This window comes from Thamnophis sirtalis, unplaced genomic scaffold (assembly GCF_051295495.1).
Source record: "Thamnophis sirtalis isolate CommonGarterSnake01/CBP01778 unplaced genomic scaffold, rThaSir2_p1.2 scaffold_13, whole genome shotgun sequence".
Lineage (NCBI taxonomy): Eukaryota > Metazoa > Chordata > Lepidosauria > Squamata > Natricidae > Thamnophis > Thamnophis sirtalis.
Genome location: NW_028261393.1, coordinates 40,329,791 through 40,354,286, shown reverse-complemented (window position 1 = coordinate 40,354,286; position 24,496 = coordinate 40,329,791). Strand labels below are relative to the sequence as shown.

Sequence of the window (24,496 nt, the reverse complement as noted above, 5' to 3'; positions counted from 1 at the left end):
AAATGTATACATATGGAATACGATTTCCAGTTTGTCAAGATGCATGTGTGAAAGCACAGAAGAGTTTATTATTATTGCTACCTCTGTACAAGAATCTTAGTCACCATCAAAACTAAATTGGCACTAGATGAGGCTGACGGAATTCATGGGAGGCTGGACGTTTTTTGTGACAACGCATTGATTCTAAACTGATGATACATTTAACCTCACCTTCCAGCTCAGCCTCTTCTTCTCCTGCAGGCTACATTACCAGAGGAAGTCCAAATCCATCCTACCAACAAAAAAACATCAAAAGACCAATCTAGAATACAAAATATGGGAGGATGGTCCCATTCTGTTTGGATTTTGTTATGAAATATAAGCAGCTTTCTTCTTCCTGTTTTTTCTGGTACTTCCAGGACCCAAAGGCGAACCTGCCCAATCTATTCCTGAAAAAGGACCTCCAGGGCTTCCGGGACCTCCAGGCAGAAATGGAGAAAACGGTTTCCCAGGTAAAAAGCTGCCATATTTCCTGACAACATATAACAAAGTCTGTTTTGTTTCCGGAGGAAGGGATTTTAGGTTACGGTCCAACCATCCACTTCTTGTCCCGGGTGTTTTGTGAATTGTTACTCTAGTTGGTTGTACAGTTAGCCAGATGCTTAGACTGGATTTGGCCTTTTTATCCACCTGTTATTTATTAAACTTGAAGGATGTCTGACAACAATCAAACAAAGACAATAAAAGATAAAAATTGGCAAGCCCCATGAAGTGAGGGAGCAACTTGCCTCCAGAAGTTGTGAATCCTCCAACGCTGGGAGTTTTAAAGAAGATCTTGGATCACCATTTGTCTGAAGTGGTGTAGGGTTTCCTGCCTAGGCAGGGGGTTGGACTAGAAGACCTCCAAGGTCCCTTCCAACTCTCTTATTCTATTCTATTCTATTCTTTTCTTACCAGGAGAACCTGGTCAGCCTGGATCACCTGGGTTGCCAGGAATCACTGGCCAAAAAGGTGAACCCGGCTTCCCTGGCATTGGACTCCCAGGCCCACCAGGGCCCAAAGGTTGGTCCATTCGTGTTCTGTAAAGGCAGTGTAATGTACTGGTTGGAGCAGGAGTTGCCAATAGATGACAGCGTGCTGTAAAAAGAGAGGGAGCGGGAGGGAAGGGAACAAAGGGAAGGGAAGATTTTATTGGATCGGGTTGGAGTTGATTGTTTGCCCTCTAATCTGTTCACCTTTTTCTTAAAGGTTTGCCTGGTTTATCAGGAGAACCTGGACTTCCAGGAAACTCTGGAAGACCAGGAGCTGATGGAGCCCCTGGACTGCCTGGAGAAAAAGGACAGAAGGTCTGTGCTTGTTTTGGTGTAAAAGATTCCCTTTGTCTGGTGTGTTCCAGATAGCTGTGCTAGGTTGAAGGACTGGAATCCCAATGCATCTCAGGGGCGTCAGGTCAGGGAAGGTGAATTAATTGGTGTAAAGATGGTCTTGGACCTTAGACTGATCAGTCTCCCTGGTTTTATGAAGGACATCCAGAATCAGGAGTGGGTTGCTACAGGTTCGCCCGGGTTTGGAAGAACCTGTAGCTAACGTTATGGCTGGTTCGGAGAACCTTCAAATCCCACCCCTGGCAAACTGAACTGAATTGTTCTGACCTAGGCTTCCCAAAACCACAAACCCAACTCCTCATCCTAATAAAACCCCTTTTATTTAGTATAAAATGAATTCCTCTCCAGCAAAGTCCTGACAAGCAGTTTTTCGTGGGATTTCACAACTACAGACCTTTGTCAGGCTTAGAGAGCTGCCAGACTGATATCTTCCAAATGCCACTCTGCAGTAGACAATACTTGGCAAGAAGTCAGAAGAGATCTTCACTCTGAATGGAATTGAACTAATTGTCTCCTGCAAACTCCCTTCCCCTTTCGCTCCTCTTTATTCTCTATGGGAGGGGCCATTCACCATCCACCTGAGGCTTTACTCCTGAGTCAACCCTTGTTCCTTAGCTGTTCCTTTCTCCTGGCAGCTCTGCGCATGCACACACTGGGAACAGGCTTCAGCTGTTCTTCTGCCCCACTGATCTCCGATTCCGAAGGCAGCTGATAACTGTCAGACAGCCCTGGCACCCTCTCTGCCTCCGAAGCAGAGCAACTCATCAGAGCCTTCCCCAGACTCCAGGACTGGCCCATGTTCCTCCCCAACCACCTCACTGTCTGAATCTGCTGCTAGATCCTCTGGCTGCTGGCGAGCCACGACATGAACAGGCCAATCAAAGTTGTTTACACATCTCTTTTTTAAGCAAGGCAGTCCAATACAACAGTAAGAATCATAGGACAGACTGCAGAGTTGAGAACAAATATTCTGAACTAACTTTCTGCTATCTGGCATTTCAGGGAGAACGAGGATTTGGTGTTCCAGGACCCACAGGGCCACCTGGACCACCGGGTTTCAAAGGAGCACAAGGTGCCAAAGGTGTGCCTGGCTTCTCAGGAAACCCTGGGTCCCCAGGACGGGCAGGATTTGATGGAGTTCCTGGAGCTAAAGGTACATGGGCTACTTGGTGGTGGCACCAGTGAATGCAGATGAGTCTGACTTAAATGTAGGGATTCAGTATGAGGCTATTTTCTTGTTCTCTATGCTTGTAGACTGTTTTTTGGACCCATGCAGAATGAGATTATTAGGGACGTGGTGGCTCAGTGCCTAAGACGCTGAGCTTGTCAATCAGAAAGGTTGGCAGTTTGGTGGTTCGAATCCCTAGCGCCACATAACGGAGTGAGCTCCTGTTACTTGTCCCAGCTTCTGCCAACCCAGCAGTTCGAAAGCACGTTAAAAATGCAAGTAGAAAAATAGGAACCACCTTTGGTGGGAAGGTAACAGGTAAATTTAGTCATGCCAGCCACAAAACCATGGAGACTTCTTCAGACAGCGCTTGCTCTTCGGCTTTGAAACGGAGATGAGCACCGCCCCCTAGTGTCAGAAATGACTAGCACATATGTGCGAGGGGAACCTTTACCTTTACATTATTCCTTTGTCTTAAGACAATATAATTTTTTTTCTTTGATTTACATTCCACTCCTGATGATTTCACAGATAGGGCCAGGTTGATTTTTTGATAATAGTCCTTCCATTATCTTCATTACCTCCTCTTGGCCTGGTTTGGCTTAGCACCTATCCTGTAAAGGCTCATTCCATTTAGTTTTGACTCCAGACAAGGTCAAGAGAATCAGTTGCTAAGTAGAGCAAACTGTGTCCTCCAGATGTCACTGGACTACAGCTGTCAAATGTGATAGTTGACCATACCTGTTGATGAGAACAGAACACCAGGAAGGAGATTGAGTTTCAAAAAATGTTATTCCTTCTCTAATATACAATCATTGCTAAGTCTAGAACTGTGATTCTACCTATTATCCATATCTATCTATCTATCTATCTATCTATCTATCTATCTATCTATCTATCTATCATCTATCTATCTATCTATCATCTATCTATCTATCTATCATCTATCTATCTATCTCTATCATCTATCTATCTATCTATCTCTATCATCTATCTATCTATCTATCTATCTCTATCATCTATCTATCTATCTATCTATCTATCTATCTATCTATCTATCTATCTATCTATCTATCTATCTATCTATATCATCTATCTATCTATCTATCTATCTATCTATCTATCTATCTATCTATCTATCTATCTATCTATCTATCTACAGTACCTACCTACCTACCTACCTACCTACCTACCTACCTACCTACCTACCTACCATCTATTTATCTATCTTCTATCTATCTTTCTGCCATCCTTCTATCTATCTATCTATCTATCTATCTATCTATCTATCTATCTATCTATCTATCTATCTATCTATCTATCTACAGTACCTACCTACCTACCTACCTACCTACCTACCATCTATTTATCTATCTTCTATCTATCTTTCTGCCATCCTTCTATCTATCTATCTATCTATCTATCTATCTATCTATCTATCTATCTATAGTATCTATCTACCTACCTTCCTACCATCTATTTATCTATCTATCTTCTATCTATCTTTCTGCCATCCTTCTATCTATCTATCTATCTATCTATCTATCTATCTATCTATCTATCTATCTATCTATCTATCATCTATCTATCTATCTATCTATCTATCTATCTATCTATCTATCTATCTACAGTATCTACCTACCTACCTACCTACCTACCTACCTACCTACCTACCATCTATTTATCTATCTATCTTCTATCTATCTTTCTGCCATCCTTCTATCTATCTATCTATCTATCTATCTATCTATCATCTTATCTATCCGTTTGCCATCCTTCCGTCTGTCTGTCTGTCTATCTATCTATCTATCTATCTATCTATCTATTTATCTATCTATCTACCTACCTACCTACCTATCTATCTTATCTATCTATCCATCTGTCTGCCATCTATCCATCCCATCCATCCATCCATCCATCCATCCATCCATCCATCCATCCATCCATCCATCCATCCATCCATCCATCCATCTATCTATCTATCTATCTATCTATCTATCTATCTATCTATCTATCTATCTTATCTATCAATCCATCTGTCTGTTTGCCAGACATCGAGCCATCCCCTTTGCAGGTGTAAGTCCAGACTGGTCAGATAACCTAGATTTAAAAAAAAGATAAATATGAAACATGAAACTACACAGCAGAAACCTAGGCCAAATATGGACATGTTTAGAATCTTAATCCATTTTTCCAGCTCATCCAACACCCTAACCCAGTGCAGCACCATGCCCCACACCCTGATTCTTGAAGGTGGTCCAGAAGGATACTATGGTCAATGTTCTCAAAAGTATCCTGGTTAACCATAGCCACTCTACTGCCTTCTCTGGAGTCATGGCTGGTGTCTCACTGTAGATCCAGGCAGGTACATTTCTGAAAGAAAAATGTTCCCTTCCTCTCCTGGCCAGCCAGTTTTCAATAAAAGAATTATTGAATAGAGTCAATAATGGATGGAGAACTTTGTCCTCTCAGCTGCTTCAGAGACACTTAAGAGTTATTTCTAAGAACATATGTAACATTTGAAATATTTAGTTTCTTGGACTCTTCTTCTTAGGTGATCCAGGGCCACGTGGCCAGCCTGGGCTGGTTGGACCGCCAGGGATTCCAGGAAGTGGTGCCCAAGGACCACCTGGTCCGCCTGGTCTTCCAGGACCAGCAGGACCACCAGGTAAGGGTCTACCTAACCCATTACTAAGTGAGACAATTGGAATTAGAATTGTCAGCATGAATTCCTGAAGGGGAATTCTTTATCTAGAGCAATCTTCCCCAATCTAGCACTCTCCAATTCTTTTGGAAACTTTCAAGCCAACATCCAGCTGGGAATTATAGGAATTATAGTCCCAACACATCTGGAAAAAGTTGGATTGGGAAAGTTGGGCTTTGAATGAAATGAATGCAATATTGCTTTTGAGTTGCTTTTCATAAAGTTCAGCTGAGCTAAATAAATTGGATAATTAATGTTTAAATATTAAAACAATCCTAAATAAATGAAGGAGGATAAAATATGCAATCGATGCATAGCTTATCCTCCATAGATATACCCTGTTTCCATGAAAATAAATCTTCCCTGGATAATAAGACCAATTGGGCTTTTGAGCGCATGTGCTAAAATAAGCCCTCCCCCAAAAATAAGCCCTCCCCAAAAATATTGGAACACAGCAGCAGTTGTGAGGTGACTACGATCACCACCTCCTTCACCTCCAAAATAATAAGACCTTACTGTAAATAAGGCCAAGCGCTAATTTCAGAGGTCAAAAGAAAATAAGACCCTGTCTTATTTTTGGGGAAACATGGTATACAGATAGTCCTCGACTTATGACCACAATTGAGCCCAAAATGTCTGCTGTTGTCAGACATTTGTTAAGTGAAGTTTGCCCCATTTTATGACCTTTGTTGCCACAGTTGCTAAGTGAATCACTGCACTTACTTAGTAGCCAGGTTGTTAAGTAAATCTGTCTTCCCCATTGACTTTGCTTGTCAGAACTTTGCATAAGGGGATCACATGACCTAAGGGGACACAACAACAGTCATATATGTGAACCAGTTGCCAAACGTTTGGATTGTGATCACATGATCATGGGGATGCTGTAACGGTTGCAACTGAAAAATGCTCCTAAGTCACTTTTTTCAGTGTTGTAACTTTGAACGGTTGCTAAATGAACTGTTGTAAATCGAGGCCTGTCTGTGATATAAAACCATTGTTAAAATGACCAATAGCTGCAGGGTAGCCAAAAAAAGTTCTTCATTAGATACGTGAAAGTCAGAGCTATCTGAATTTACATCTAGCTATTGTTTTTCTATGAATGCAATTTTCCTTCACTTGAAGAATATGTTAGGAATTAATGTGAATTGTTATTGTAAGTCTTTAATAAGTATATGATGGGAACTTTACTGGCCTCTAAGAATAGGTTGCATTTAAGAGGGTCTTAATTTGAGAAACATTGCATCCTAAACCCTCAGCCATAGTAGTAGCATTATTAGATAAATTGCACCAAAATCTCTTCTCTATTAATTTCAGTGTCACTTGGTTCTTCTTGTACACCATGCATGGTTTGTAAAGCACAGGTTGATTTTAAACCACGATTCTGCAAAATGTGAGCTCCCCGTTTCTATTTCTCTCAAGAAAATCTGTGCCTGGAAATTTAAGATTCACTGCATGCTCACAACCACGCGGCAAAGTACACCCAACATTGTGTGTCTCTTTCGTTTGCTATTATATCCATTTCGTTGTTGCTATTTTTTTAAAAAAGACAACCGAAGAAAATATCTTTCATTTCTGGGCTGTGGAGTGAAGAGATTTTACAGAGAGTTACTAAATGCCTGCAAAATTGTTCGCCATGTCAATGGATCATTGATGGGGCAATATACCTGGCCTTCATCATATGGTCATTGGGTCGGACTTGGCAATGTAGCTGTCATGCCTTCATTGGAGTCTGACTCTGAGATGGAAGACAAACAGCTGACAGAGAGCAGGAGAATGGCTCTGTTGGCTGTGGAAGAAACTGGGGAAGGGCAGAGCAGGGGAGAGGTAGAACAAGGGAGATGGGCTTCAGAAGAAGACCAAAGCTCATCCCCTCTTCATCCTAGGGCATGTAGGGAAGAACAGAGAAGAGAGCAATGTGGGTTGTGTGGCTTACGAGGGAGGAAAAGGCCCTGATTTCCTTTACAAGGCACACCTGGGGATGGAGTTTAAAGGAGAGGCTAATGGAAGGGACTGTTGTCGGGAACAAAAGCTGAGTTCCTGGCATCCTCCCAACCAGTTTGATTTACTGCCGTGCTACCTCACTTCTGGAACTCATTATGTCGCTTGCCCTGCCAGATTAATTACCTTATCTTGCCTTGCTGGGTTCATAGTTTGAAATTTTCTGCTTACAACATTGGGACTGGAGTAATTTTAGTCAAAGGCTGTTAACAGGTTTGTGGAAGAGTTTTTCTTCAGACCGGAGAGTAAATGGGACATTGGGGGCACAGTTGGTGTTAATAAAGGGACTCATACCAGCTCTCTGGCTTTGTTGCCTTTGTGGCATGCCCCGGGTCATCACAGTAGCATCTGAGGCACTTCCTAAATAAAGCCTGAAGCCTTCAAAGAGCACAAAACTCACAATGCTTTAGTGATATGGTATATAGGATCTCCTGTTTGAGCCTGGGGTTGGATTAGAACAAGGGTTTCGGACCTTGGCAACTTTAAGACTTGTGGACTTCAATTCCCAGAATTCCTCAGCCAGCCAAGTCTTAAAGTTGCCAAGGTTGGAGACCCCTGCATTAGAAGACCTACAAGGTCCTTCCCAACACTGTTATTCTGTTATTGCTGTTCTCATTCTTGCAAAAGATTGTGGCAATATTTCAGATGAGAACCTAAGACAGTGATGGGGAAACTTTTTGGCACCAAGTGCCAAACTGGAATATGCTTGCCCGGAAATCCAAAGACCAGCTGGCCAGGGTGTGTCTGTACCCTGTCCATCTGGTCTTCTGGCTTTAGATGTGTGCATGCATGCTGGCCACCTGCTCTTCATGTACGCCGGAGCCCCAGAAACTCAAAGACCAGTGGCCGAATTTCCAGAGCTCTGGCACACATGCCATCATTGGTCTAGTATCTTCTTAATTATCTCTTCATCTTGCAGTGTTTCTTCATCTTTGCAATATTGTGCAAAGATAATCCAGAAGAGCAGTTGGTGATGGCACACGTGTGCCACATGTGGCACTACTGCCATAGGTTTGCCATCTCAGACCTAAGTTGATCTTCAGGATGTTATTATAGCTATCTGGGGATATGTTTGACATTTTGACGTTTTGGCACTTGTCCATTGCATGAGATTGCAATGATGACAGCCGAAAACAACTTCACATTTTGTGTGACTGGCAGTTTTAGTATTTGGGAAAGGTTCCATTATTCCAACTGAACTTGAATCCTAGGGATATGGACATGGTAGCTTTCTTGGGAACAGTAGAAATTATTTCACTAATAAAGGAGAATATTTGTAGCTTAGGGTTGCCACGAGGGGACCTTGGTACTCTCTGAGCTTGATGTTTTCTTGCAGATATTTCATTAGCTAAAGTAGGTAACATCATCAGGGCTAGCCACTATGTAGACCAGTGGTGGGTTTCAAATCCCGTTCCAACCGGTATGGTTGGAACGGGCCCGGGGGTGTCCTCGCGGATGTGCGCAGTGCGTGCATGCGTCTTAGCACCTCTGCAACGCTCCGCAACAGTCCAGCTGCTCCACGGAGTGTCATGCAGGCACTGTACGCTCCATGCATGTGCACGGAAGCACAGAAGCCTTAAAACACAGGTAAGGAACTCGGGCGGGTAAGTGGGCCCTCCGGAGCACTGTACAGGAACAGTATCCGGTACTCCGGGCTGGCTCCGGTACGCCCGTACCGGGGCGTACCACCTGCAACCCACCACTGATGTAGACCAATATTTAGAATAGTTCCCTACTGGTTCTGTGAGCTTGGCTTGGTGGGTGTGGCAGGGGAAGGATACTGCAAAATCCCCATTTCCTCCCAATCAGCTGGGACTTGGGAGGCAGAGAATAGATGGGGGCGGGGCCAGTCAGAGGTGGGATTTACCAGTTCTCTGAACTACTCAAAATTTCCGCTACTAGTTCTCCAGAACTAGTAATCCATAATTACTGATCCATAATCTTGTGGGTCTCTGCTGCTCTGCAGATCTTCTCAAGATTTTCTTTGAGGACTGGAAATGGGTCTCTTAGGATTGTCCTCCCCTCCCTACATGATGCATCCAAGCACTTCAAATGACTCACTGCATGTAGCACAGCCATTACTGGAGATGCAGCCACAATCTGCATCCCCTCACTTGAACTACCACTCACTCACCTGTTTGTCAAGCACTGGACCTGGTCTACCACGTCATAGTGGATGAGTTTTTATTCTGCACATATTTATTTTTCCTCCCACAGGATCACTGCTTCTGCGTATCTCAAATATCTGTATCATTGGATATTATTTACCTGTCTTTTCTCCTCTTGTGAAAATCAATGCCTGGCTAAAACTTTAACACTATCAACCTGCATGAACTCCGTCTGTCGCTGTTAATGTTGCTGTAATGTCATCTCATCCTTCTCTTACAAACTTTAGCTTTTCCTGCTGATAATGTAAGGTAGCAATGATGCCATTTTTGGTATCTTAAGGCTTGGAACATCCTTCTTGGTTAATGTTTTCCACGGTGGGTCTTAGCGCCCTGTAATTATGGGTGTTTTTTGGAGAAGATTTGCTTTAAAAGAGATGGTGGAAAGGATCCTCCAAAATATTAAAAAATAAACCACAAAAAAATAATACTGAGCTTTACAGTACACCACTGCTCCGCCTCCCTCACTCTGTGGCTCCCAGAAATAATTGAATTGAAACTTCCAAAGTCCCAACCAGTATAACCAGTGGCTAGGGATGATGAGGCCATAGACCATCATAGTTATGGTGACTATCTTATTATTGAAGTCAAAAAAATAAGGGAATTTTTATTGAATGTCATTAATAAGAGACCATTATAGGAATGTCTATATTTACTGTATTTTTTGGAGTATAAGATGCTCTGAAGTATAAGACGCACCTAGCTTTTGGAAAACAAGAGGGGGAAATCTGCCTCTGCCTCCCAGCAATTTTCCTCCTTGCAACAAACAGCAAACAGTACAGACAATATACACTGCTTGTAGTGGTACATTTCAAACTATACTTGTATGGATGCTGTTAAAATTGATGTGCTTTCTGGAAGTATAGTTATTCTCTGCTATTTAAAAGACGATACAATAGCACAGCGTCTTCAGATCAAGCATTTATTTTTAAAAGCTCCTTCTTCCCCTTCATTTTGTTAAGCTGTCTAGAACAATAATAAAGCAGTCTTTAAAAAATAAGTCTAATCATTTGAACACTCTATAGACGTTTATAGTTATTGACTTACCTCCTTGCAGCAAACAGTCTGATTAGCACAAGAAAAAAAATCTGCTTCCCAGCAATTTGCCTTGTGGAGCAACAGCAACTTTCACTTTCAATTTCAGCAAGGGCCAATCATTAGCTGTTTTGGGCTGCAGGGATTGCCATAGCCTATTGCAGCCTCCGTGAGCCCCATTTCCCCCATTTGCTGCAAGGAGGTAAATTGCTGGGAGGCAGAGGCCAAAGAGTGGGGGCCGGTGGGTGAGTGGGGCTACATTCGGTGTATAAGACGCACCCAAATTTTCACCCACTTTTAGGGGGGGGAAAGGTACATCTTATGCTCCAAAAAATAGAGTAATTCTGTTTGCTAATCTGGTGATTATGGCCCACTGGAAAACATGATCATGATGTCTGTTCCACTTTCTTTGATTTAAGTGTTCTATTGCCCCCTTGAAGTAGATAACACAAGATAGAATCCATGATAAACCATTCATTCTATGGTGGCTCAGTCGAGTCAGTCGAGACGTTTTTGAATGGATCAGCTTTTCTAGCATATGCATTGAACTTAGATCCCAGTCATCCTCTATGGAACCTCCCAAGGTCATGGTTGCCTGGTGGATGGGAGCTGTAGTCCAGCACAAATTGAGAAAGATTTGTGTGGGTTTTGTTCAAACGTCTGTGTATTAACCTTTGTATCCTAACCCTAACGGCGTTCTTCTGAATTTTTGCTGTGTTGCAACTTCCTGATGAATTCTTTCCATGATCACCAATCAGGCCAATCAGGTACAGTAGTTTCTCCATCTAAAGTCCTTTTTTGCTTGCTTGTTTTCCCCTGCTACTTAAATGCATTGATTTGTTTTCTATTTACCTTTTTTTTTAAGTACATCTATATAAAATGCTGTCTCTGAGGTATTGATTTTCATTTCTTGAGAGGGATTCTTTAAACTATGGATTCTTGAGATATCAAGATCTCAAGAGAATGGGGGGGTGTCTCAGAAAGGTCATTTCTTCTTCTAAAAGGTGGAGAAAGGAAGAGAAGAATTGAGAAGCTGAAATCCAGAAAGAACTAGGAATGAAAAAGCAATAGCCAATTTGGAGTTGAAAATAAATGTTATTATTATAAAATTTCATACATATCCACATTTCTGAACTGAACCCTTTAATTCAAAAGCCATAAACTAAGAGAATCTTAAGTTCATCAGCTGATAGTATTTGCTACAGAATTTAAAAGTCAGATTCAAAAACGCCAAACTCAGACTATCCAAAATTAAGGTGTTGTTGTTGTTAGTTGTGAAGTAGTGTCTGACCCATCGCAACCCCACGGACAATCTTCCTCCAGGCCTTCCTTTCCTCTGCCATATTCTGGAGTCCATTTAAGATCATGTCGACTGCTTTGGTGACTCCATCCAGCCACCTCATTCTATGTTGTCCCCTTCTTGTTTTGCCCTCAATCGTTCCCAGCATGAGGCTCTTCTCCAGTGAGTCCTTCCTTCTTATAAGGTGGCCAAAGTATTTGAGTTTCATCTTCAGGATCTGGCCTTCTAAAGAGCAGTCAGGGTTGATCTCCTCTAGGACTGACTGGTTTGATCTCCTTGCAGTCCAAGGGACTCACAGAAATAAATAGGGTTTATTAAAATGGCAATCCTAAAGGAAATCAACCCGGAGTGTTCTTTGGAAGGACATATATTGAATCTAAGCTCAAATACTTTGGCCAACTAATGAGAAGAGAGGACGTCTTGGAGACAATGATGCTGGGAAAGACGGAAGGCAACAGCAGAGGATGAGATGGTTAATTGGTGTCATGGATGCAAAAAACATGAATTTGGGCAAACTCCAGGAGACAGGGGAGAACAAGGGAGCCTGGTGTGCCCTGCTCCATGGAGTCGCCATGAGTTAGTCAGACATGACTTCGTGACTGAACAACAATAAAAATTACAATTTGTTTTTTTCTGTTTTAGTTTTGGGGTTTTGATCCTTTTACGTTTTTGACGGAAATAATTGGAGGCAGCTAGTTTGAAGGGGATGTGAAAGTTTTGTTTTTCAAATGAGGGTGTAGATTATAAAAGGTTGAGAACCATAGGTCAGATAATGGTTTAAAAAGGATGGTAAAATCCAAGAAACAAATAAGCCTTTTCAGAAGTTAGCTATTCATGAGCTTTAAGAGAGCTCATGAGATGCACAAAGTTCTTGTTTTGTTTTGAAGTTGGAAGTATAATGAGAGAGAATTGTTAGCAACTAGACATTTTAATCTTTTTGGAATGAATGAATAGGCTGGACTTCTGTCTTTAGAAGTACATTTACTCAGTCAGTCTTTTTGCAGCATTGATGCCTGGTGGTTGGCTAAGCTTCTTAGAATAGATGTAGAGGTTTGTAAATCTGAGAGCTGCCTTGCAAGGGGAAAAAGCTTTTGTTGTAGCAATATATTTGTCAGTGCTCAAATGGTTGGGTAATATCTCTTTCTGGGTTTTTTTGTGCATGTTCTGTATCTACATTTTTAATCTCTTTATTTGGTTTAGTTTTGTTTTTGTATAATTTCCATTTTTCTCTTGGAGTTTATATTTTAATTTTCTCAATGGCTAAGACGCTGAGCTTGTCGATCAGAAATGTCGGCAGTTCAGCAGTTCAAATCCCTATCACCACATAACGGAGTGAGTTCCCGTTACTTGTCCCAGCGTCTGCCAACCTAGCAGTTCAAAAGCACATAAAAAATGTAAGTAGAAAAATAGGGACCACCCTTGGTGGGAAGGTAACAGTGTTCCATGCACCTTCGGCGTTTAGTCATGCCAGCCACATGACCACGGAGACGTCTTCAGACAGTGCTGGCTCTTTGGCTTGAAATGGAGATGAGTACCAGCCCCTAGAGTCGGAACAATAGCACACTTGAATATTAGTTCCCAGAATTCTCAGCAATAACCATGTGTGAGGGAATGTAGTCTGGATTTCCAAGAGGGAGAGGTGCATTCCAGAGGAATCAGAGGCAGCTCAGCCCAGAGATTATGTGTGAGGAAAAAGAGGGTAAAGACAACAACTCCCAAACATTTCCCAGAGTATATGCTTGACGTAGGTGCTAATCTACTTCAATCTGGCAAGATTCTGTCTATAGGTGTGGAACAATAAAGAAATCTACATAGAAGAATCAACATGCGTCTGTCTTTGGGGGGAGTCCACACCATGCTTGCTGAGGAATTCTAGGAGTTAAAACCAATGGCAGATTAAGGCTCACTGGTGCCCCAAGCACTAACAAATCTTGGTGCCCCCCTCCTTTGTACATACTGTACAAATCTTCATTGTTTTTTTTCTTTCTCAACTTTGTGGTGCCTCCTTGGGCCTGGTGCCCTGAGCACGTGCTTAGTCTGCTGAATGGTTGACACACCACTGGTTAAAACCTAAATACCTGCAAAGCATGAAGTTGAGGGAAGGATGAACTAGCAACAGATTTAGAAAAAACTATAATTAAAGGATTGTATTCTGACAACTTCTCCTAGGAAATCAAGGCATCCCTGGCGAGAAAGGAGATCCTGGGCAACCAGGATTTAGTGTTCCTGGTCCTCCAGGTGACAGGGGCAACCCAGGCTTTTCTGGACCACCTGGTCTTCCAGGGTCACCAGGTTCCCCCGGTTCTCCAGGACGAGATGGAACTCCAGGCATACCAGGTAAATATATTTTGTGCTACTGTGGTTGTATAGATAGGAGGTGCTTTCATTTCACAGTACTGTTTGATAATTGCATAGACATAAAGTTCATAATGTGGTGTCTTGATGAATGGAAAACAGTAGGGAGATGTCCTTCACCAATCAAAACATAGACTCATTTCAAAGGTGATGCGCTCAGAACATTTCAAGGTTTCTTGCTGTCTGGAAGCCCTCAAAGAATTAAAAGCTTCCCAGTTATATTCAGTTATGCTGCTCTCACTGAAGCAAGAGAGGCAACATCTTCTTGTGGAGAGTTGAATCCAGAGGTGGGTTCCCACCGGTTCAGATGGGTTCAGACGGGTAGGTAGTAATTCTGCCTGCCATGCCCTGAACTGGTTTCATCTTTTTTTTTTTGCTTCTGTGCATGCGCAGAAGCATTTTTTTCATACTGTGCATGTGCACACGGTGTGCATCAAGCGCACGTGTGAAGTGTAAGCGCACACACAGTGCGTCCCTGAGCAAATCAGCAGTAGCTGGAACCCACCCCTGGTTGAATCCTTTCTGATCTCTGTTGCAGAGTCAGCAGCATAGATTTCCCACATGCTCAAGATGCTCCTAAGATGGCTGTCCCAAATTACCCTATTTTTCAGAGTATAAGACGCTCTGGAGTATAAGATGCACCTTAGTTTTTGGGGAGGAAAATAAGAAAAAAATTCTACCTCTGCCTACCAGCATCTATCGGTATTCATCTGACTAGTGTCCTTAGCAAATAGCCTGATCAGCTTTGGCACATTAGCCTGATTCAGCAGGAGCAGCTGATTGGCGGGTGGATCAGCGGGTGGATCGGCCTCCCAGAATCCCCCCAATCAGCTGATCCCAGAGGTGAACTTTAGCAACAGGTTTGCATGGGCCTCGTTGGGGCAGAAACACAGCTTCAAAAATGCAGCTGATCATCCCAAGGCTCCAGTGAATAGAGCAGGCAAAGCACAGAACTGATAAAGCAACAGCTGTTCCGGGTTGCCATTTTGGCCTCTGCACCTTGATTTTTCACCCGCCAAAAGCTCCGTTTGAGTGGCTGCCTTTTCAGCCTCCAAAAGCTCTATTTTGGGGGTGAAGGTCCGTGGCAATCACTGCAGCCTGGAACAGGTATAAAACGTGATGTGCGAAGGCCAACGGGTGGGGGGTGGGGGGGGGTGAGACTACATTTAGTGTATAAGTTGCACCCAAATTTTCACCCTCTTTTAGGGGGAGGAAAAGGGTGTGTCAGGCCTGCAGCCATCTTTTCTTTTGGATCTTTGGCCTGCCACACTTTCTATTATTCTACTATGCATTTTCTATTATGGGAAAATGGGAGGGGGGATTGTACGGGAGTTAGATGCTATGTAGCCACAACAAAATTCTTTCTAGAAAGCCAAGGTCATCCTTTGTCTTTGCACCTCTGCACCTGACGGAATTGGATAGGTGGAACTGCCAGCATGGCAGTGGGAAATTGGACCATGTGATGGGCTTGTGGGTGTGGGGGCAAGATCTTGATCTTTCCACTGGGTGGGGGAAACAGAGAAACTTTCAGATTTGGGTTTTCCCAGATGTGCCAACATGGCTCTCTTAATAAATTGGAACTTTGAGGAATCCTCTGCCTTGGACTCTGATTTACTTTTGGATGCTATTTGGAACCCTGAAATGTGTCTTATACTCCAAAAAATATGGTAAATAGGATCACCAAACAGAAAAATGGGAATTATTTGAGCACAGCGAGAGGGCAACCTTGGCTACTATGAAAAATGTGGACTTCAACTTCCAGAATTCTGAGAATTGTCCACAAATCTGAAAGCTTCCAACGTTGAGAGATATTGAATTAGCGATTAGCCAACTGCCTTGCTATTGCCAAAAATTTCAAGATGAAAAGTGATGGAAGTAAAAAAGATTTGGAAAGTTGGTGAATTGTATAGCTCCAAATAAAACTGCTTTTGCTGTGCTTTCCAGGAAGCAAAGGCGAGATGGGAGTGATGGGGGCACCTGGTCCTCTGGGAACACCTGGATCCCCTGGCAGAAATGGCTTCCCTGGGTCCAAAGGTAAGAGGTCTCTTTGTTTTCCATCCCTAAAGTTTAGAATTCACCATTTAAACTCTATAAAAGTGCAGGTCTACTTTTGGTCTATTGCCTCTAGATAGAGAAATTCTGATTTCAGACACACCCTGCAGGTTTTTCAAGATAAGGGGTTGCCAGTAGGTGCTTCACTTGGCATCCATGCATATTTCTATATCTTTTTCATTTAAAAAAATGATGGAAGGCTATAATAACGAAAAAGGGATGCAGTGGCTAAGATGCTGAGCTTGTCAATCAGAAACGTCGGCAGTTCAGCAGTTCGAAACCCTACCGCCGCGTAACAGAGTGAGCTCCCGTAACTTGTCCCAGATTCTGCCAACCTAGCCATTCGAAAGCATGTAAAAATACAAGTAGGAAAATAGGGACCACCTTTGGTGGGAAGGTAACAGTGCTCTGTGTGCCTTCGCTGTTTAGTCATGCCGGCCATATGACCATGGAGATGTCTTTGGACATTGCTGGCTCTTCGGCTTTGAGACGGAGATGAGAATGACTAGCAGATATGTGTGAGGGGAACCTTTACCCTTTACTTAGCATGCTTCAAAGCCAAGCTACCCTTCCATCACATCGACATTCCCCCCCCCCCACAAGAACACTGCATTAACAGGCCCTGTATATATTTTTTGAAAATTAACATGGTGGCAGCTTGCGATTTAGTGCTTTGTGGCCACTTCCAAACTCAACAAAACAAAGACATGTTGGAATGGCAGAAAACCTCAGAGCATCTTGGTACAGTTCAACAGTTTGATTATGATCCAAGCTAACCAGTTTGTGAGAGAGTCTACAGGATGCTCTTAAAATTCCAAATCCATGTGCACCCTAAAAGTTTCCCTACACCTTGCATTGCTGACATTATGTAGACCTAAATGTGTAACCGGCAATAATAAGCTATGATGGAAAGGTCTTTTGTATCAAAATGTTGACCTGGGACGAGAGCTGACCTCCATCCAGCCATGATGGAGAAGGTGGTCCAGTTAATAATCACTCTAACTCAAAATTCAACTCTAATTAAATTCAATCACTCTAATTCAAAAATTTTCCCTACTGGTTCTCTGGCCGTGACTTGGTGGGTGTGGCTTGGTGGTCATGTGACTGGGTGGGCGTGGATTGGTGGTCATGTGACTGGGTGGGCAACAAGCAGGGACCTCACAGAGTCACAGAGAGCTCAAAAAGCAACTATCACACTTTACACAAAAATATCACAAAAGCTGCAGAACTGACTCACACATAATGCAAAAGCAGCTGGATTTCACACACACAAAAAGGTTCCTACCATCACAGGGCACAGCTGATTATCACAGCTGATCCTTGGAACCTGTTTTTTCTTTTTTTAAGTAAAAAAAAGTTCCGACAATCAGCTGTGCTTCACAATGGTAGGAACCTTTTTAAAAAACGTTTTAAAGCATTTTTTTACTACCGGTTCGAACCAGCCAGACCAAACCAGTAGCATTTCACCCCTGACTCTAACCAAAGCTTTGTGGTTGGTTTGGAAAGGAAATGGACAAGGATGAGATTAGAGGAATTCCACCCTGATGACAAATGCTTTATCTGTCATAGTTGTTGACAATTTAAGGTTATCTCTAATGTGGTAAGTTGATAATGTGAAGGATAAAGTGGATTCCCGCCAATGGTGAGATATAACCGGTACGCCCCTGTACGGGCATCCTGGTGCCTGTTGGGAGCACCAGGTACCATTGTGGTACGGTGCTCTGGAGGGTCCACCCGCCCACCTCCTCTCCTTACCACTATTTGAGCCGATCGGGGCTTTTGCACATGCGCACGGAGCGTATGGCGCCTGCACAATGCTCCACTGAGCAGCTGGAGAATGGTGGGCGGTAAGTACACATGTGTGTGCTGTGCATATGCTGCGCACCTTCACATGGTGGATGCCAGGCCATATTTCAGCGTACCAGTTGCAACGGGATCCGGAACCCACCACTGATTCCCGCTTACTTTATTGGGGCTTGCGGTCTATAGTCAATGCACTCCAAATTAACAAGAAACATTGTGTGCTTTGGATATTGCTTAGGCAATGATGGTTTACCAGGACAGTCGGGTCAACCAGGACTTGCCGGACAAAAAGGCATCAAAGGAGAACCTGGCTTGCCGGGAGCTCCCGGAAAAGTTGACATTGACAAACTGGGTTCCAAAGGAGAAAAGGGGGAGCCTGGAGAGAAAGGTAAGAAAAGGTTTGCTTTGTGTTCCTTCCACATGATAGGGATCGACAGGTTGGGTGTTAACAAGGTGGGTGCTTTTTCAGTCTGAGAACTTCCATTAATCCATAGGTTTCCCTTCCCTTCCTGGTGTGTTTCTCAGGGTATAGTAGTAAAGCAGTTGAGGGACACAGTGGCTCAGCGGCTAAGACGCTGAGCTTGTGGATCAGAAAGGTCCGCATTTCGGCGGTTTGAATCCTTAGTGCCACATAAGGGAGTGAGCTCCCGTTACTTGTCGCAGCTTCTGCCAAACTAGCAGTTCGAAAGCATGTAAAAAATGCAAGTACAAAAATAGGAACCACCTTTGGTGGGAAGGTAACAGCATTCTGTGCACCTTTGGCGTTTAGTCATGCTGACCGCATGACCATGGAGACGTCTTTGGACAGCGCTTGCTCTTTGGCTTTGAAACACAGATGAGCACTGCCCCCTAGAGCCTGGAACAAATAGCACATATTTGCGAGGGGAACCTTTACCTTAGTAGTATAGCCTTTATTGTCATTATACATCATGTATACAAAAAAAATGGTTAAATTGGGTAAATCTTCCTCTTAAAAGCATTTTTGGAAAAAGGGATAGAGATGGCTAGACAATGTTCCTCACTCATACATTTCCAAAAATTTGAAAGACAAGAAGCAAATAACTGAATATTAATCTGTACTTCCCTGTCTGTTATTCCTAAATGAACAAAATCTGGTTTATTTCAAGTCCTGAAGAGCTCTATATTTGTTGGATTTACATCCTTTTCACCACAGGTTGTGTTCAAATCAGCTGGGAACAAAATAGAAAATAAAATACAAATGTGTAATTAAATAGAAAAGCAAATTGGTTAACATTTATCATTAAAAGGAACTATGTCACTACTATCTCCCTTACGGTTGCGGCTTTTCTGTGCTCTCCAGTGGATATTGTATTCAGTTTTGTCAGAGTCTGTTGCAGAAAAATCAAACCCAGAAAGCCCACACAGATAACTGATTCAGCTGGATTCATTAACTTTATATACATGATAACAGATGAATAAATGTACAGTACCAATAGTAGATTCTTTCAATGTGGTAGAAGTTACAAGCAGAAAACAAACAGGAGAGAACAGTTACATCTCAGAGTTCAGAGTAGTTTCAGTTTTGATTCTCAGCACAGACTCAGATCTGTTTAAGCTCCCATTGGCTGACTTAGTTGCTATGCCTATTCATTGGCTGACCTTCTTACCATGTCTCTCCCAGTCATGAATATACTAACAGGTTTGGAGATAAACAACTCACAATAACACAACAACATGATTAAACCCTTACTAGAGAATGTTTGGGTGGTATGTTGTCCAAGCAAATGTTAAATACTATAATTACCGGTATCAATAGGAAAGTTTTGGAACTCCGTGACACCTACTCTTTGCTACAAGTCAGTCTTGTAGTATGAAGACTACTCATTCAGCCTTTTGCTTCCTTGAAGGTAATTTTGGTTTGACTGGTCAGAAGGGTTATCCAGGCCTCCCAGGAGACCCAGGGCCTGCTGGATCAGTTGGACAGCCAGGTGCACCTGGATTGCCAGGTGAGAGACAACCAGCCCTTGCTTTTCTAAAGGGGCATGCTGTTTCAATATTGTAACAATAGTTCTGTCAGGCCTGCAGCCATTTTTTCTTTTGGATCTTTGGCCTGCCACACTTTCTATTATTCTATTGTGCATTTTCTATTGTGGGAAAATAGGAGGGGGGATTGTAAGGAGTGAGGTTCTTCTATGTAGCCATAACAAAATTCTTTCTAGAAAGCCAAGGTCATCCTTTGTCTTTGCACCTCTGCAACTGACCAGAACTGGATGGGTGGAACTGCCAGCATGGCAGTGGGAGATTGGACCATGTGACGGACTTGTGTGTTTGGGGGCAAGATCTTGAACTTTCAACTAGGTGGGGAAAACTGGGAAGCTTTCAGATTTGGGTTTTCCAACATGGCTCTCTTAATAAATTGGAACTTTGAGCAATACTTTGCCTTGGACTCTGATTTACTTTTGGATGCTATTTGGAACCCTGACAAACTCATCTTTTCATCAAGCCAAGCCATGGTGACCAGCTCTGGAGAAAACACTAAATCATGGGTAACTAATGTCAATAGTCAGAACTGCATGTTGTACTAAGTCCAGCTTGTACCAGTTTTGACGAAAGACAATGGATGAACTTGGCTATTACAACTTAGAAAGATTTGCTTATTGCTTATGTGTTTATGATATGGAAATCCATCCAACATTAAAGTAGTAACAATAATTCTGTTTCAATAGGTCCCAAAGGAGATATTGGAATTCTGGGGCCTCCTGGACCATCTGGGCCCCCAGGATTAAAAGGCACCAGTGGTGAGATGGGGCTGCCAGGTAGGGATTTCAGAAGCATTCCCCCACTCCTTCCAACCATTCATTGAACTAAAGATTGTCTTGATAATTGGAAACATTTAGGGTCAGTCTTTTATTCCTTGACTGGAAAGATGCAGGACAAGCGCAAACAGAGCTGGAGTCGGGGGGAGTTAAATGTGTCATCAGCTTAGGTTTCTTATGTTGCCATGAATGATCAAAGTCCAGCCCCCCCTCCTTGAATTCCGTTGACCCTTATCTGACACCAATTCATATTTGAATTTTAGTTAATTCTGCTGTATAGGCTTGAACAATAAATCTGAATGTATGGTCCCGATCATTTGTGCCTGGCAAAAAATGTGGGTGTGAAGGTTTCAAAAGATGACCTAATTAATTTACAAGCCTCGAGACGAAGTTCAAAAGAAATCCATTCATTTATTAGGATCAACATTTTGGCATGTTCTTCTGTGGAGTCGAAACTGATTCCGCTTAATGGCATCTGAACTTACTTACCCCTGTATCCCCTTCCTTCTGTCTGTGTCATAAATCACATCCACCAACAAGGTGCTGCAGCAGGCTATGAACGCTAGGTGTAGAAATATGAGACCTGACTCTGGCCAAAGGTATGCATGGCATTCTCCTCCCTTTTCTCTTTTTATGTCAACTTGATAATAATCATGGAAATGCTTTACAAGTTGACAGTAAGATTGTATAATGAAAAAGGGGATGTTTCAGAATAAAACATTCCATAACTCAATGCTCTCCTGATGGGTTGGCCCTCAATTCTAACAATCCCATACCAGGAAGTTGAAGACCCATAAGCTCCTTAGAAGATTGGCTGTCCAAAATTGAATTTCAACAATGTAAATTGAAGAGTTGTGGTGGCGCAGTGGTTAGAATGCAGTATTGCAGGCTAATTCAGCTCACTGCCAGGAGTTCGATCCTGATGCTCAAGGTTGACTCAGCCTTCTGTCCTTCCCAGGTCTGTAAAATGAGGAGCCAGATTGTTGGGGGCAATGTGCTGGCTCTGTACTTAGAGAGGGATCTAAAGCACTGTGAAGCGGGATGTACAGTAAATCGAAGTGCTATTTCTGCTAAATTGCCTCTACATGGCTTGGACAAAGATAGGATCTTAGATTGGCTTTCAACAAGGATATGAGAAATTTATGGAGAATCTACCTACCAGTGGTTATCAATCAAGTTAGCTTTTAGAGAACACTGAATTAGAAGTAGATACATGCTGTAGGGAACCAACATGGTGATAGCTCTCTTCCGAGATACAACTGGGAATTCAGGATGTTGGACTGGATAGGGATCTGTGATCTAATCCATGAAACTTCTCCTTAAATTCTTATGTCATCCAGATCAAGGGTCACCAATCTTTTGGACCTCAGGGACCACTAAATTCATAGTTTTAATTCCCGTGGGCCAGTAATATGATCTGCCTAATGACCGGCTGGGTGGGCGTGGTTAGATGGTCATGTGACTGGGTGGGCATAGTCAACTCAATGTCACTCACATCAAGGAGCACCTCGCCAGCCCCTACTTGCCCCTCCCCTACCAGCCACTCCTCCCCTCCCCGCCAATGCCCCTTAGGTTCCCAACAGGAAGCAGTTGCTGGAGCTAAGCAGCCACCACGAGAAAGAGTTGGCAAAACAGCTCAGTTCAAATTGGATCTGACCGAGAAGGAGGCTTAGCAGAAGCACCTCACTGAGGACTACCAGCATAGGCTTTCCAAGCAGAGGGAAGACCTGCGGGAGTGCAAGGCCAAGTACTCCTCTACCTGGAGGCTCAGCTGACTGAGATGGTCAGCCAGTTCCAGGCCATGATGCAGTCCCACTGGAACGAGGCCCTCCGGCTCTTTGCCACCAGTGGCGCTTCCTTCCAGCTTCACCCAAAGCCCCTCATCAGCAAGCTGAAGCGGACCCCAAGTTGGAATTTCTGCCCCCCTCCGACCCCCACAAAAAGAGCCCGAAGAGGGAGACCCTCTGCAGCAATACAAACAGTCATTGCACGTATCTGGTCCAGGGGCCATAGTTGGAGGATCCTGGATTTAGTGCAATATAAAAAATGCAAATATTTTTTCTGCGAACCACCAGTTGGTGACCGCTGATCCAGATTGACCACAAACGGGTATTTTAAACATTAGTCACTCCATGTGTGTGTGTGTGTGTGTGTGTGTATGTATGTATGTATGTATGTATGTATGTATGTATGTATGTATGTATGTATGTATGTATGTATTTAGTGTCACAACCCCTGGTATGCCCAAATATGGGAGGAAGCCTACTGCTTCCTTTCTCTGTCTATCGGCTCGTCACAAGAGACCATCCAGACAGAAACCCAATATTTTTACTGTTGCCTTTGTTACATTTGTGTTGTATTTGTGCTGATAAATAAATAAAGGGGGACTAGTATAGATCTATTTCAAGCTATTTAGCTCTCATCAGCTAGCCATACCCTTACTGGGATTCGAACCTATATATACATACATACATACATACATACATACATACATACATACACACACACACACATACACACATACATACATACATACATACATACATACATACATACATACATATATACATTGTGAAAGCACTGGGATTCTATGGTGCAGAAACCCCACATTTCTCTTGTGTACTTAGTATTCTATCTCATTCGCTCCATCTCAGTTTGGTTCGTCTTCACCCCTTGCCTTGCCACTCCTCTTGTAAAGTCTGATCCTTGATCCACAGGTATACCTTGTATACCTCTGATGGCGAACCTATGGCCCGCATGCCATAGGTGGAATGTGGAGCCCTCTCTGCGGGCACATGAGCCGTCACCCCAACTGAGCTCTGTCGGGCATGCACAGTTGATTTTCCGGTCTCTGCCGCACATGCGGGAGATTCACGTCCATTCACTGGGAGGGGCAGGGAGGGTCACATGTGCATGTGCGAGGGAAAGGAGGAAGCGTTTAGAGGCATACACATGTGTAGGGGGCGGCGTGCCTGGGGGTGTCACACACAGATTGCATTATGGGTGTAATCATGCACATGTGCAATTTTGGCACATGAGGACAAAAAGATTACCCATCTCTGTTATATACACTGCCTCAGAGCTGCTATGATGTGCTGTTTCTTCACTTGCTTTGCACAGGTCCCCCTGGCACGAAAGGTTCACAAGGGGTCCCAGGGCGTTTTGGCCAGCCTGGTTCTCCTGGATCACCTGGACTGAAGGGAGACAAGGGGGATCCTGGTACATCAGGCACTGGCATTCCGGGTCCTCCTGGCCCCAAGGTAGGTTGCCCAATATCCTCTCCAGAGGCACTGTAGAGAACTTTTTCATAATCATGGACACCGTTGCCCTGTGTTACTCTCAAGGCGTGATGGCTCAGTGCCTAAGACGCTGAGCTTGTCGATCAGAAAAGGTCGGCAGTTCGGCGGTTCAAATCCCTAGTGCCGCGTAACGGAGTGAGCTTCCGTTACTTGTCCCAGCTTCTGCCAACCTAGCAGTTCGAAAGCACGTAAAAAATGCAAGTAGACAAATAGGAAACACCTTTGGTGGGAAGGTAACAGCGTTCCATGTGCTTTTGGCATTTAGTCATGCCGGACACATGCCCACGGAGACGTCTTCAGACAGCACTGGCTCTTTGGCTTTGAAACGGAGATGAGCACTGCCCCCTAGTGAATAGTGAGGGGAAGCTTTACCTTTACCTTTACTCTCAAGACATCCCAAAAGCACTCTTCCAATAGGCAACTAGGTTTTTTTCCCCTTGAAAAACTTGTGCTTTTCACCCAATAAGTTTCTTCAA

The 24,496-nt window shown here is 43.3% G+C and overlaps 1 protein-coding gene across 1 annotated transcript in view; it reads left to right on the top strand.

The window, feature by feature from the left end:
- The window catches only part of COL4A5 (collagen type IV alpha 5 chain), a 153,734-nt gene that overhangs the window by 93,580 nt on the left and 35,658 nt on the right, over positions 1–24,496 (top strand). The window contains exons 26-36 of the mRNA XM_087727340.1: positions 399–491; positions 937–1,041; positions 1,228–1,325; positions 2,367–2,517; positions 5,087–5,200; positions 13,904–14,071; positions 16,034–16,123; positions 18,183–18,332; positions 19,813–19,911; positions 20,632–20,721; positions 23,842–23,981. Of these exons, the coding sequence (XP_087583466.1) occupies positions 399–491; positions 937–1,041; positions 1,228–1,325; positions 2,367–2,517; positions 5,087–5,200; positions 13,904–14,071; positions 16,034–16,123; positions 18,183–18,332; positions 19,813–19,911; positions 20,632–20,721; positions 23,842–23,981 (1,298 nt within the window). The remainder of the gene's footprint in view (positions 1–398; positions 492–936; positions 1,042–1,227; positions 1,326–2,366; positions 2,518–5,086; positions 5,201–13,903; positions 14,072–16,033; positions 16,124–18,182; positions 18,333–19,812; positions 19,912–20,631; positions 20,722–23,841; positions 23,982–24,496) is intronic.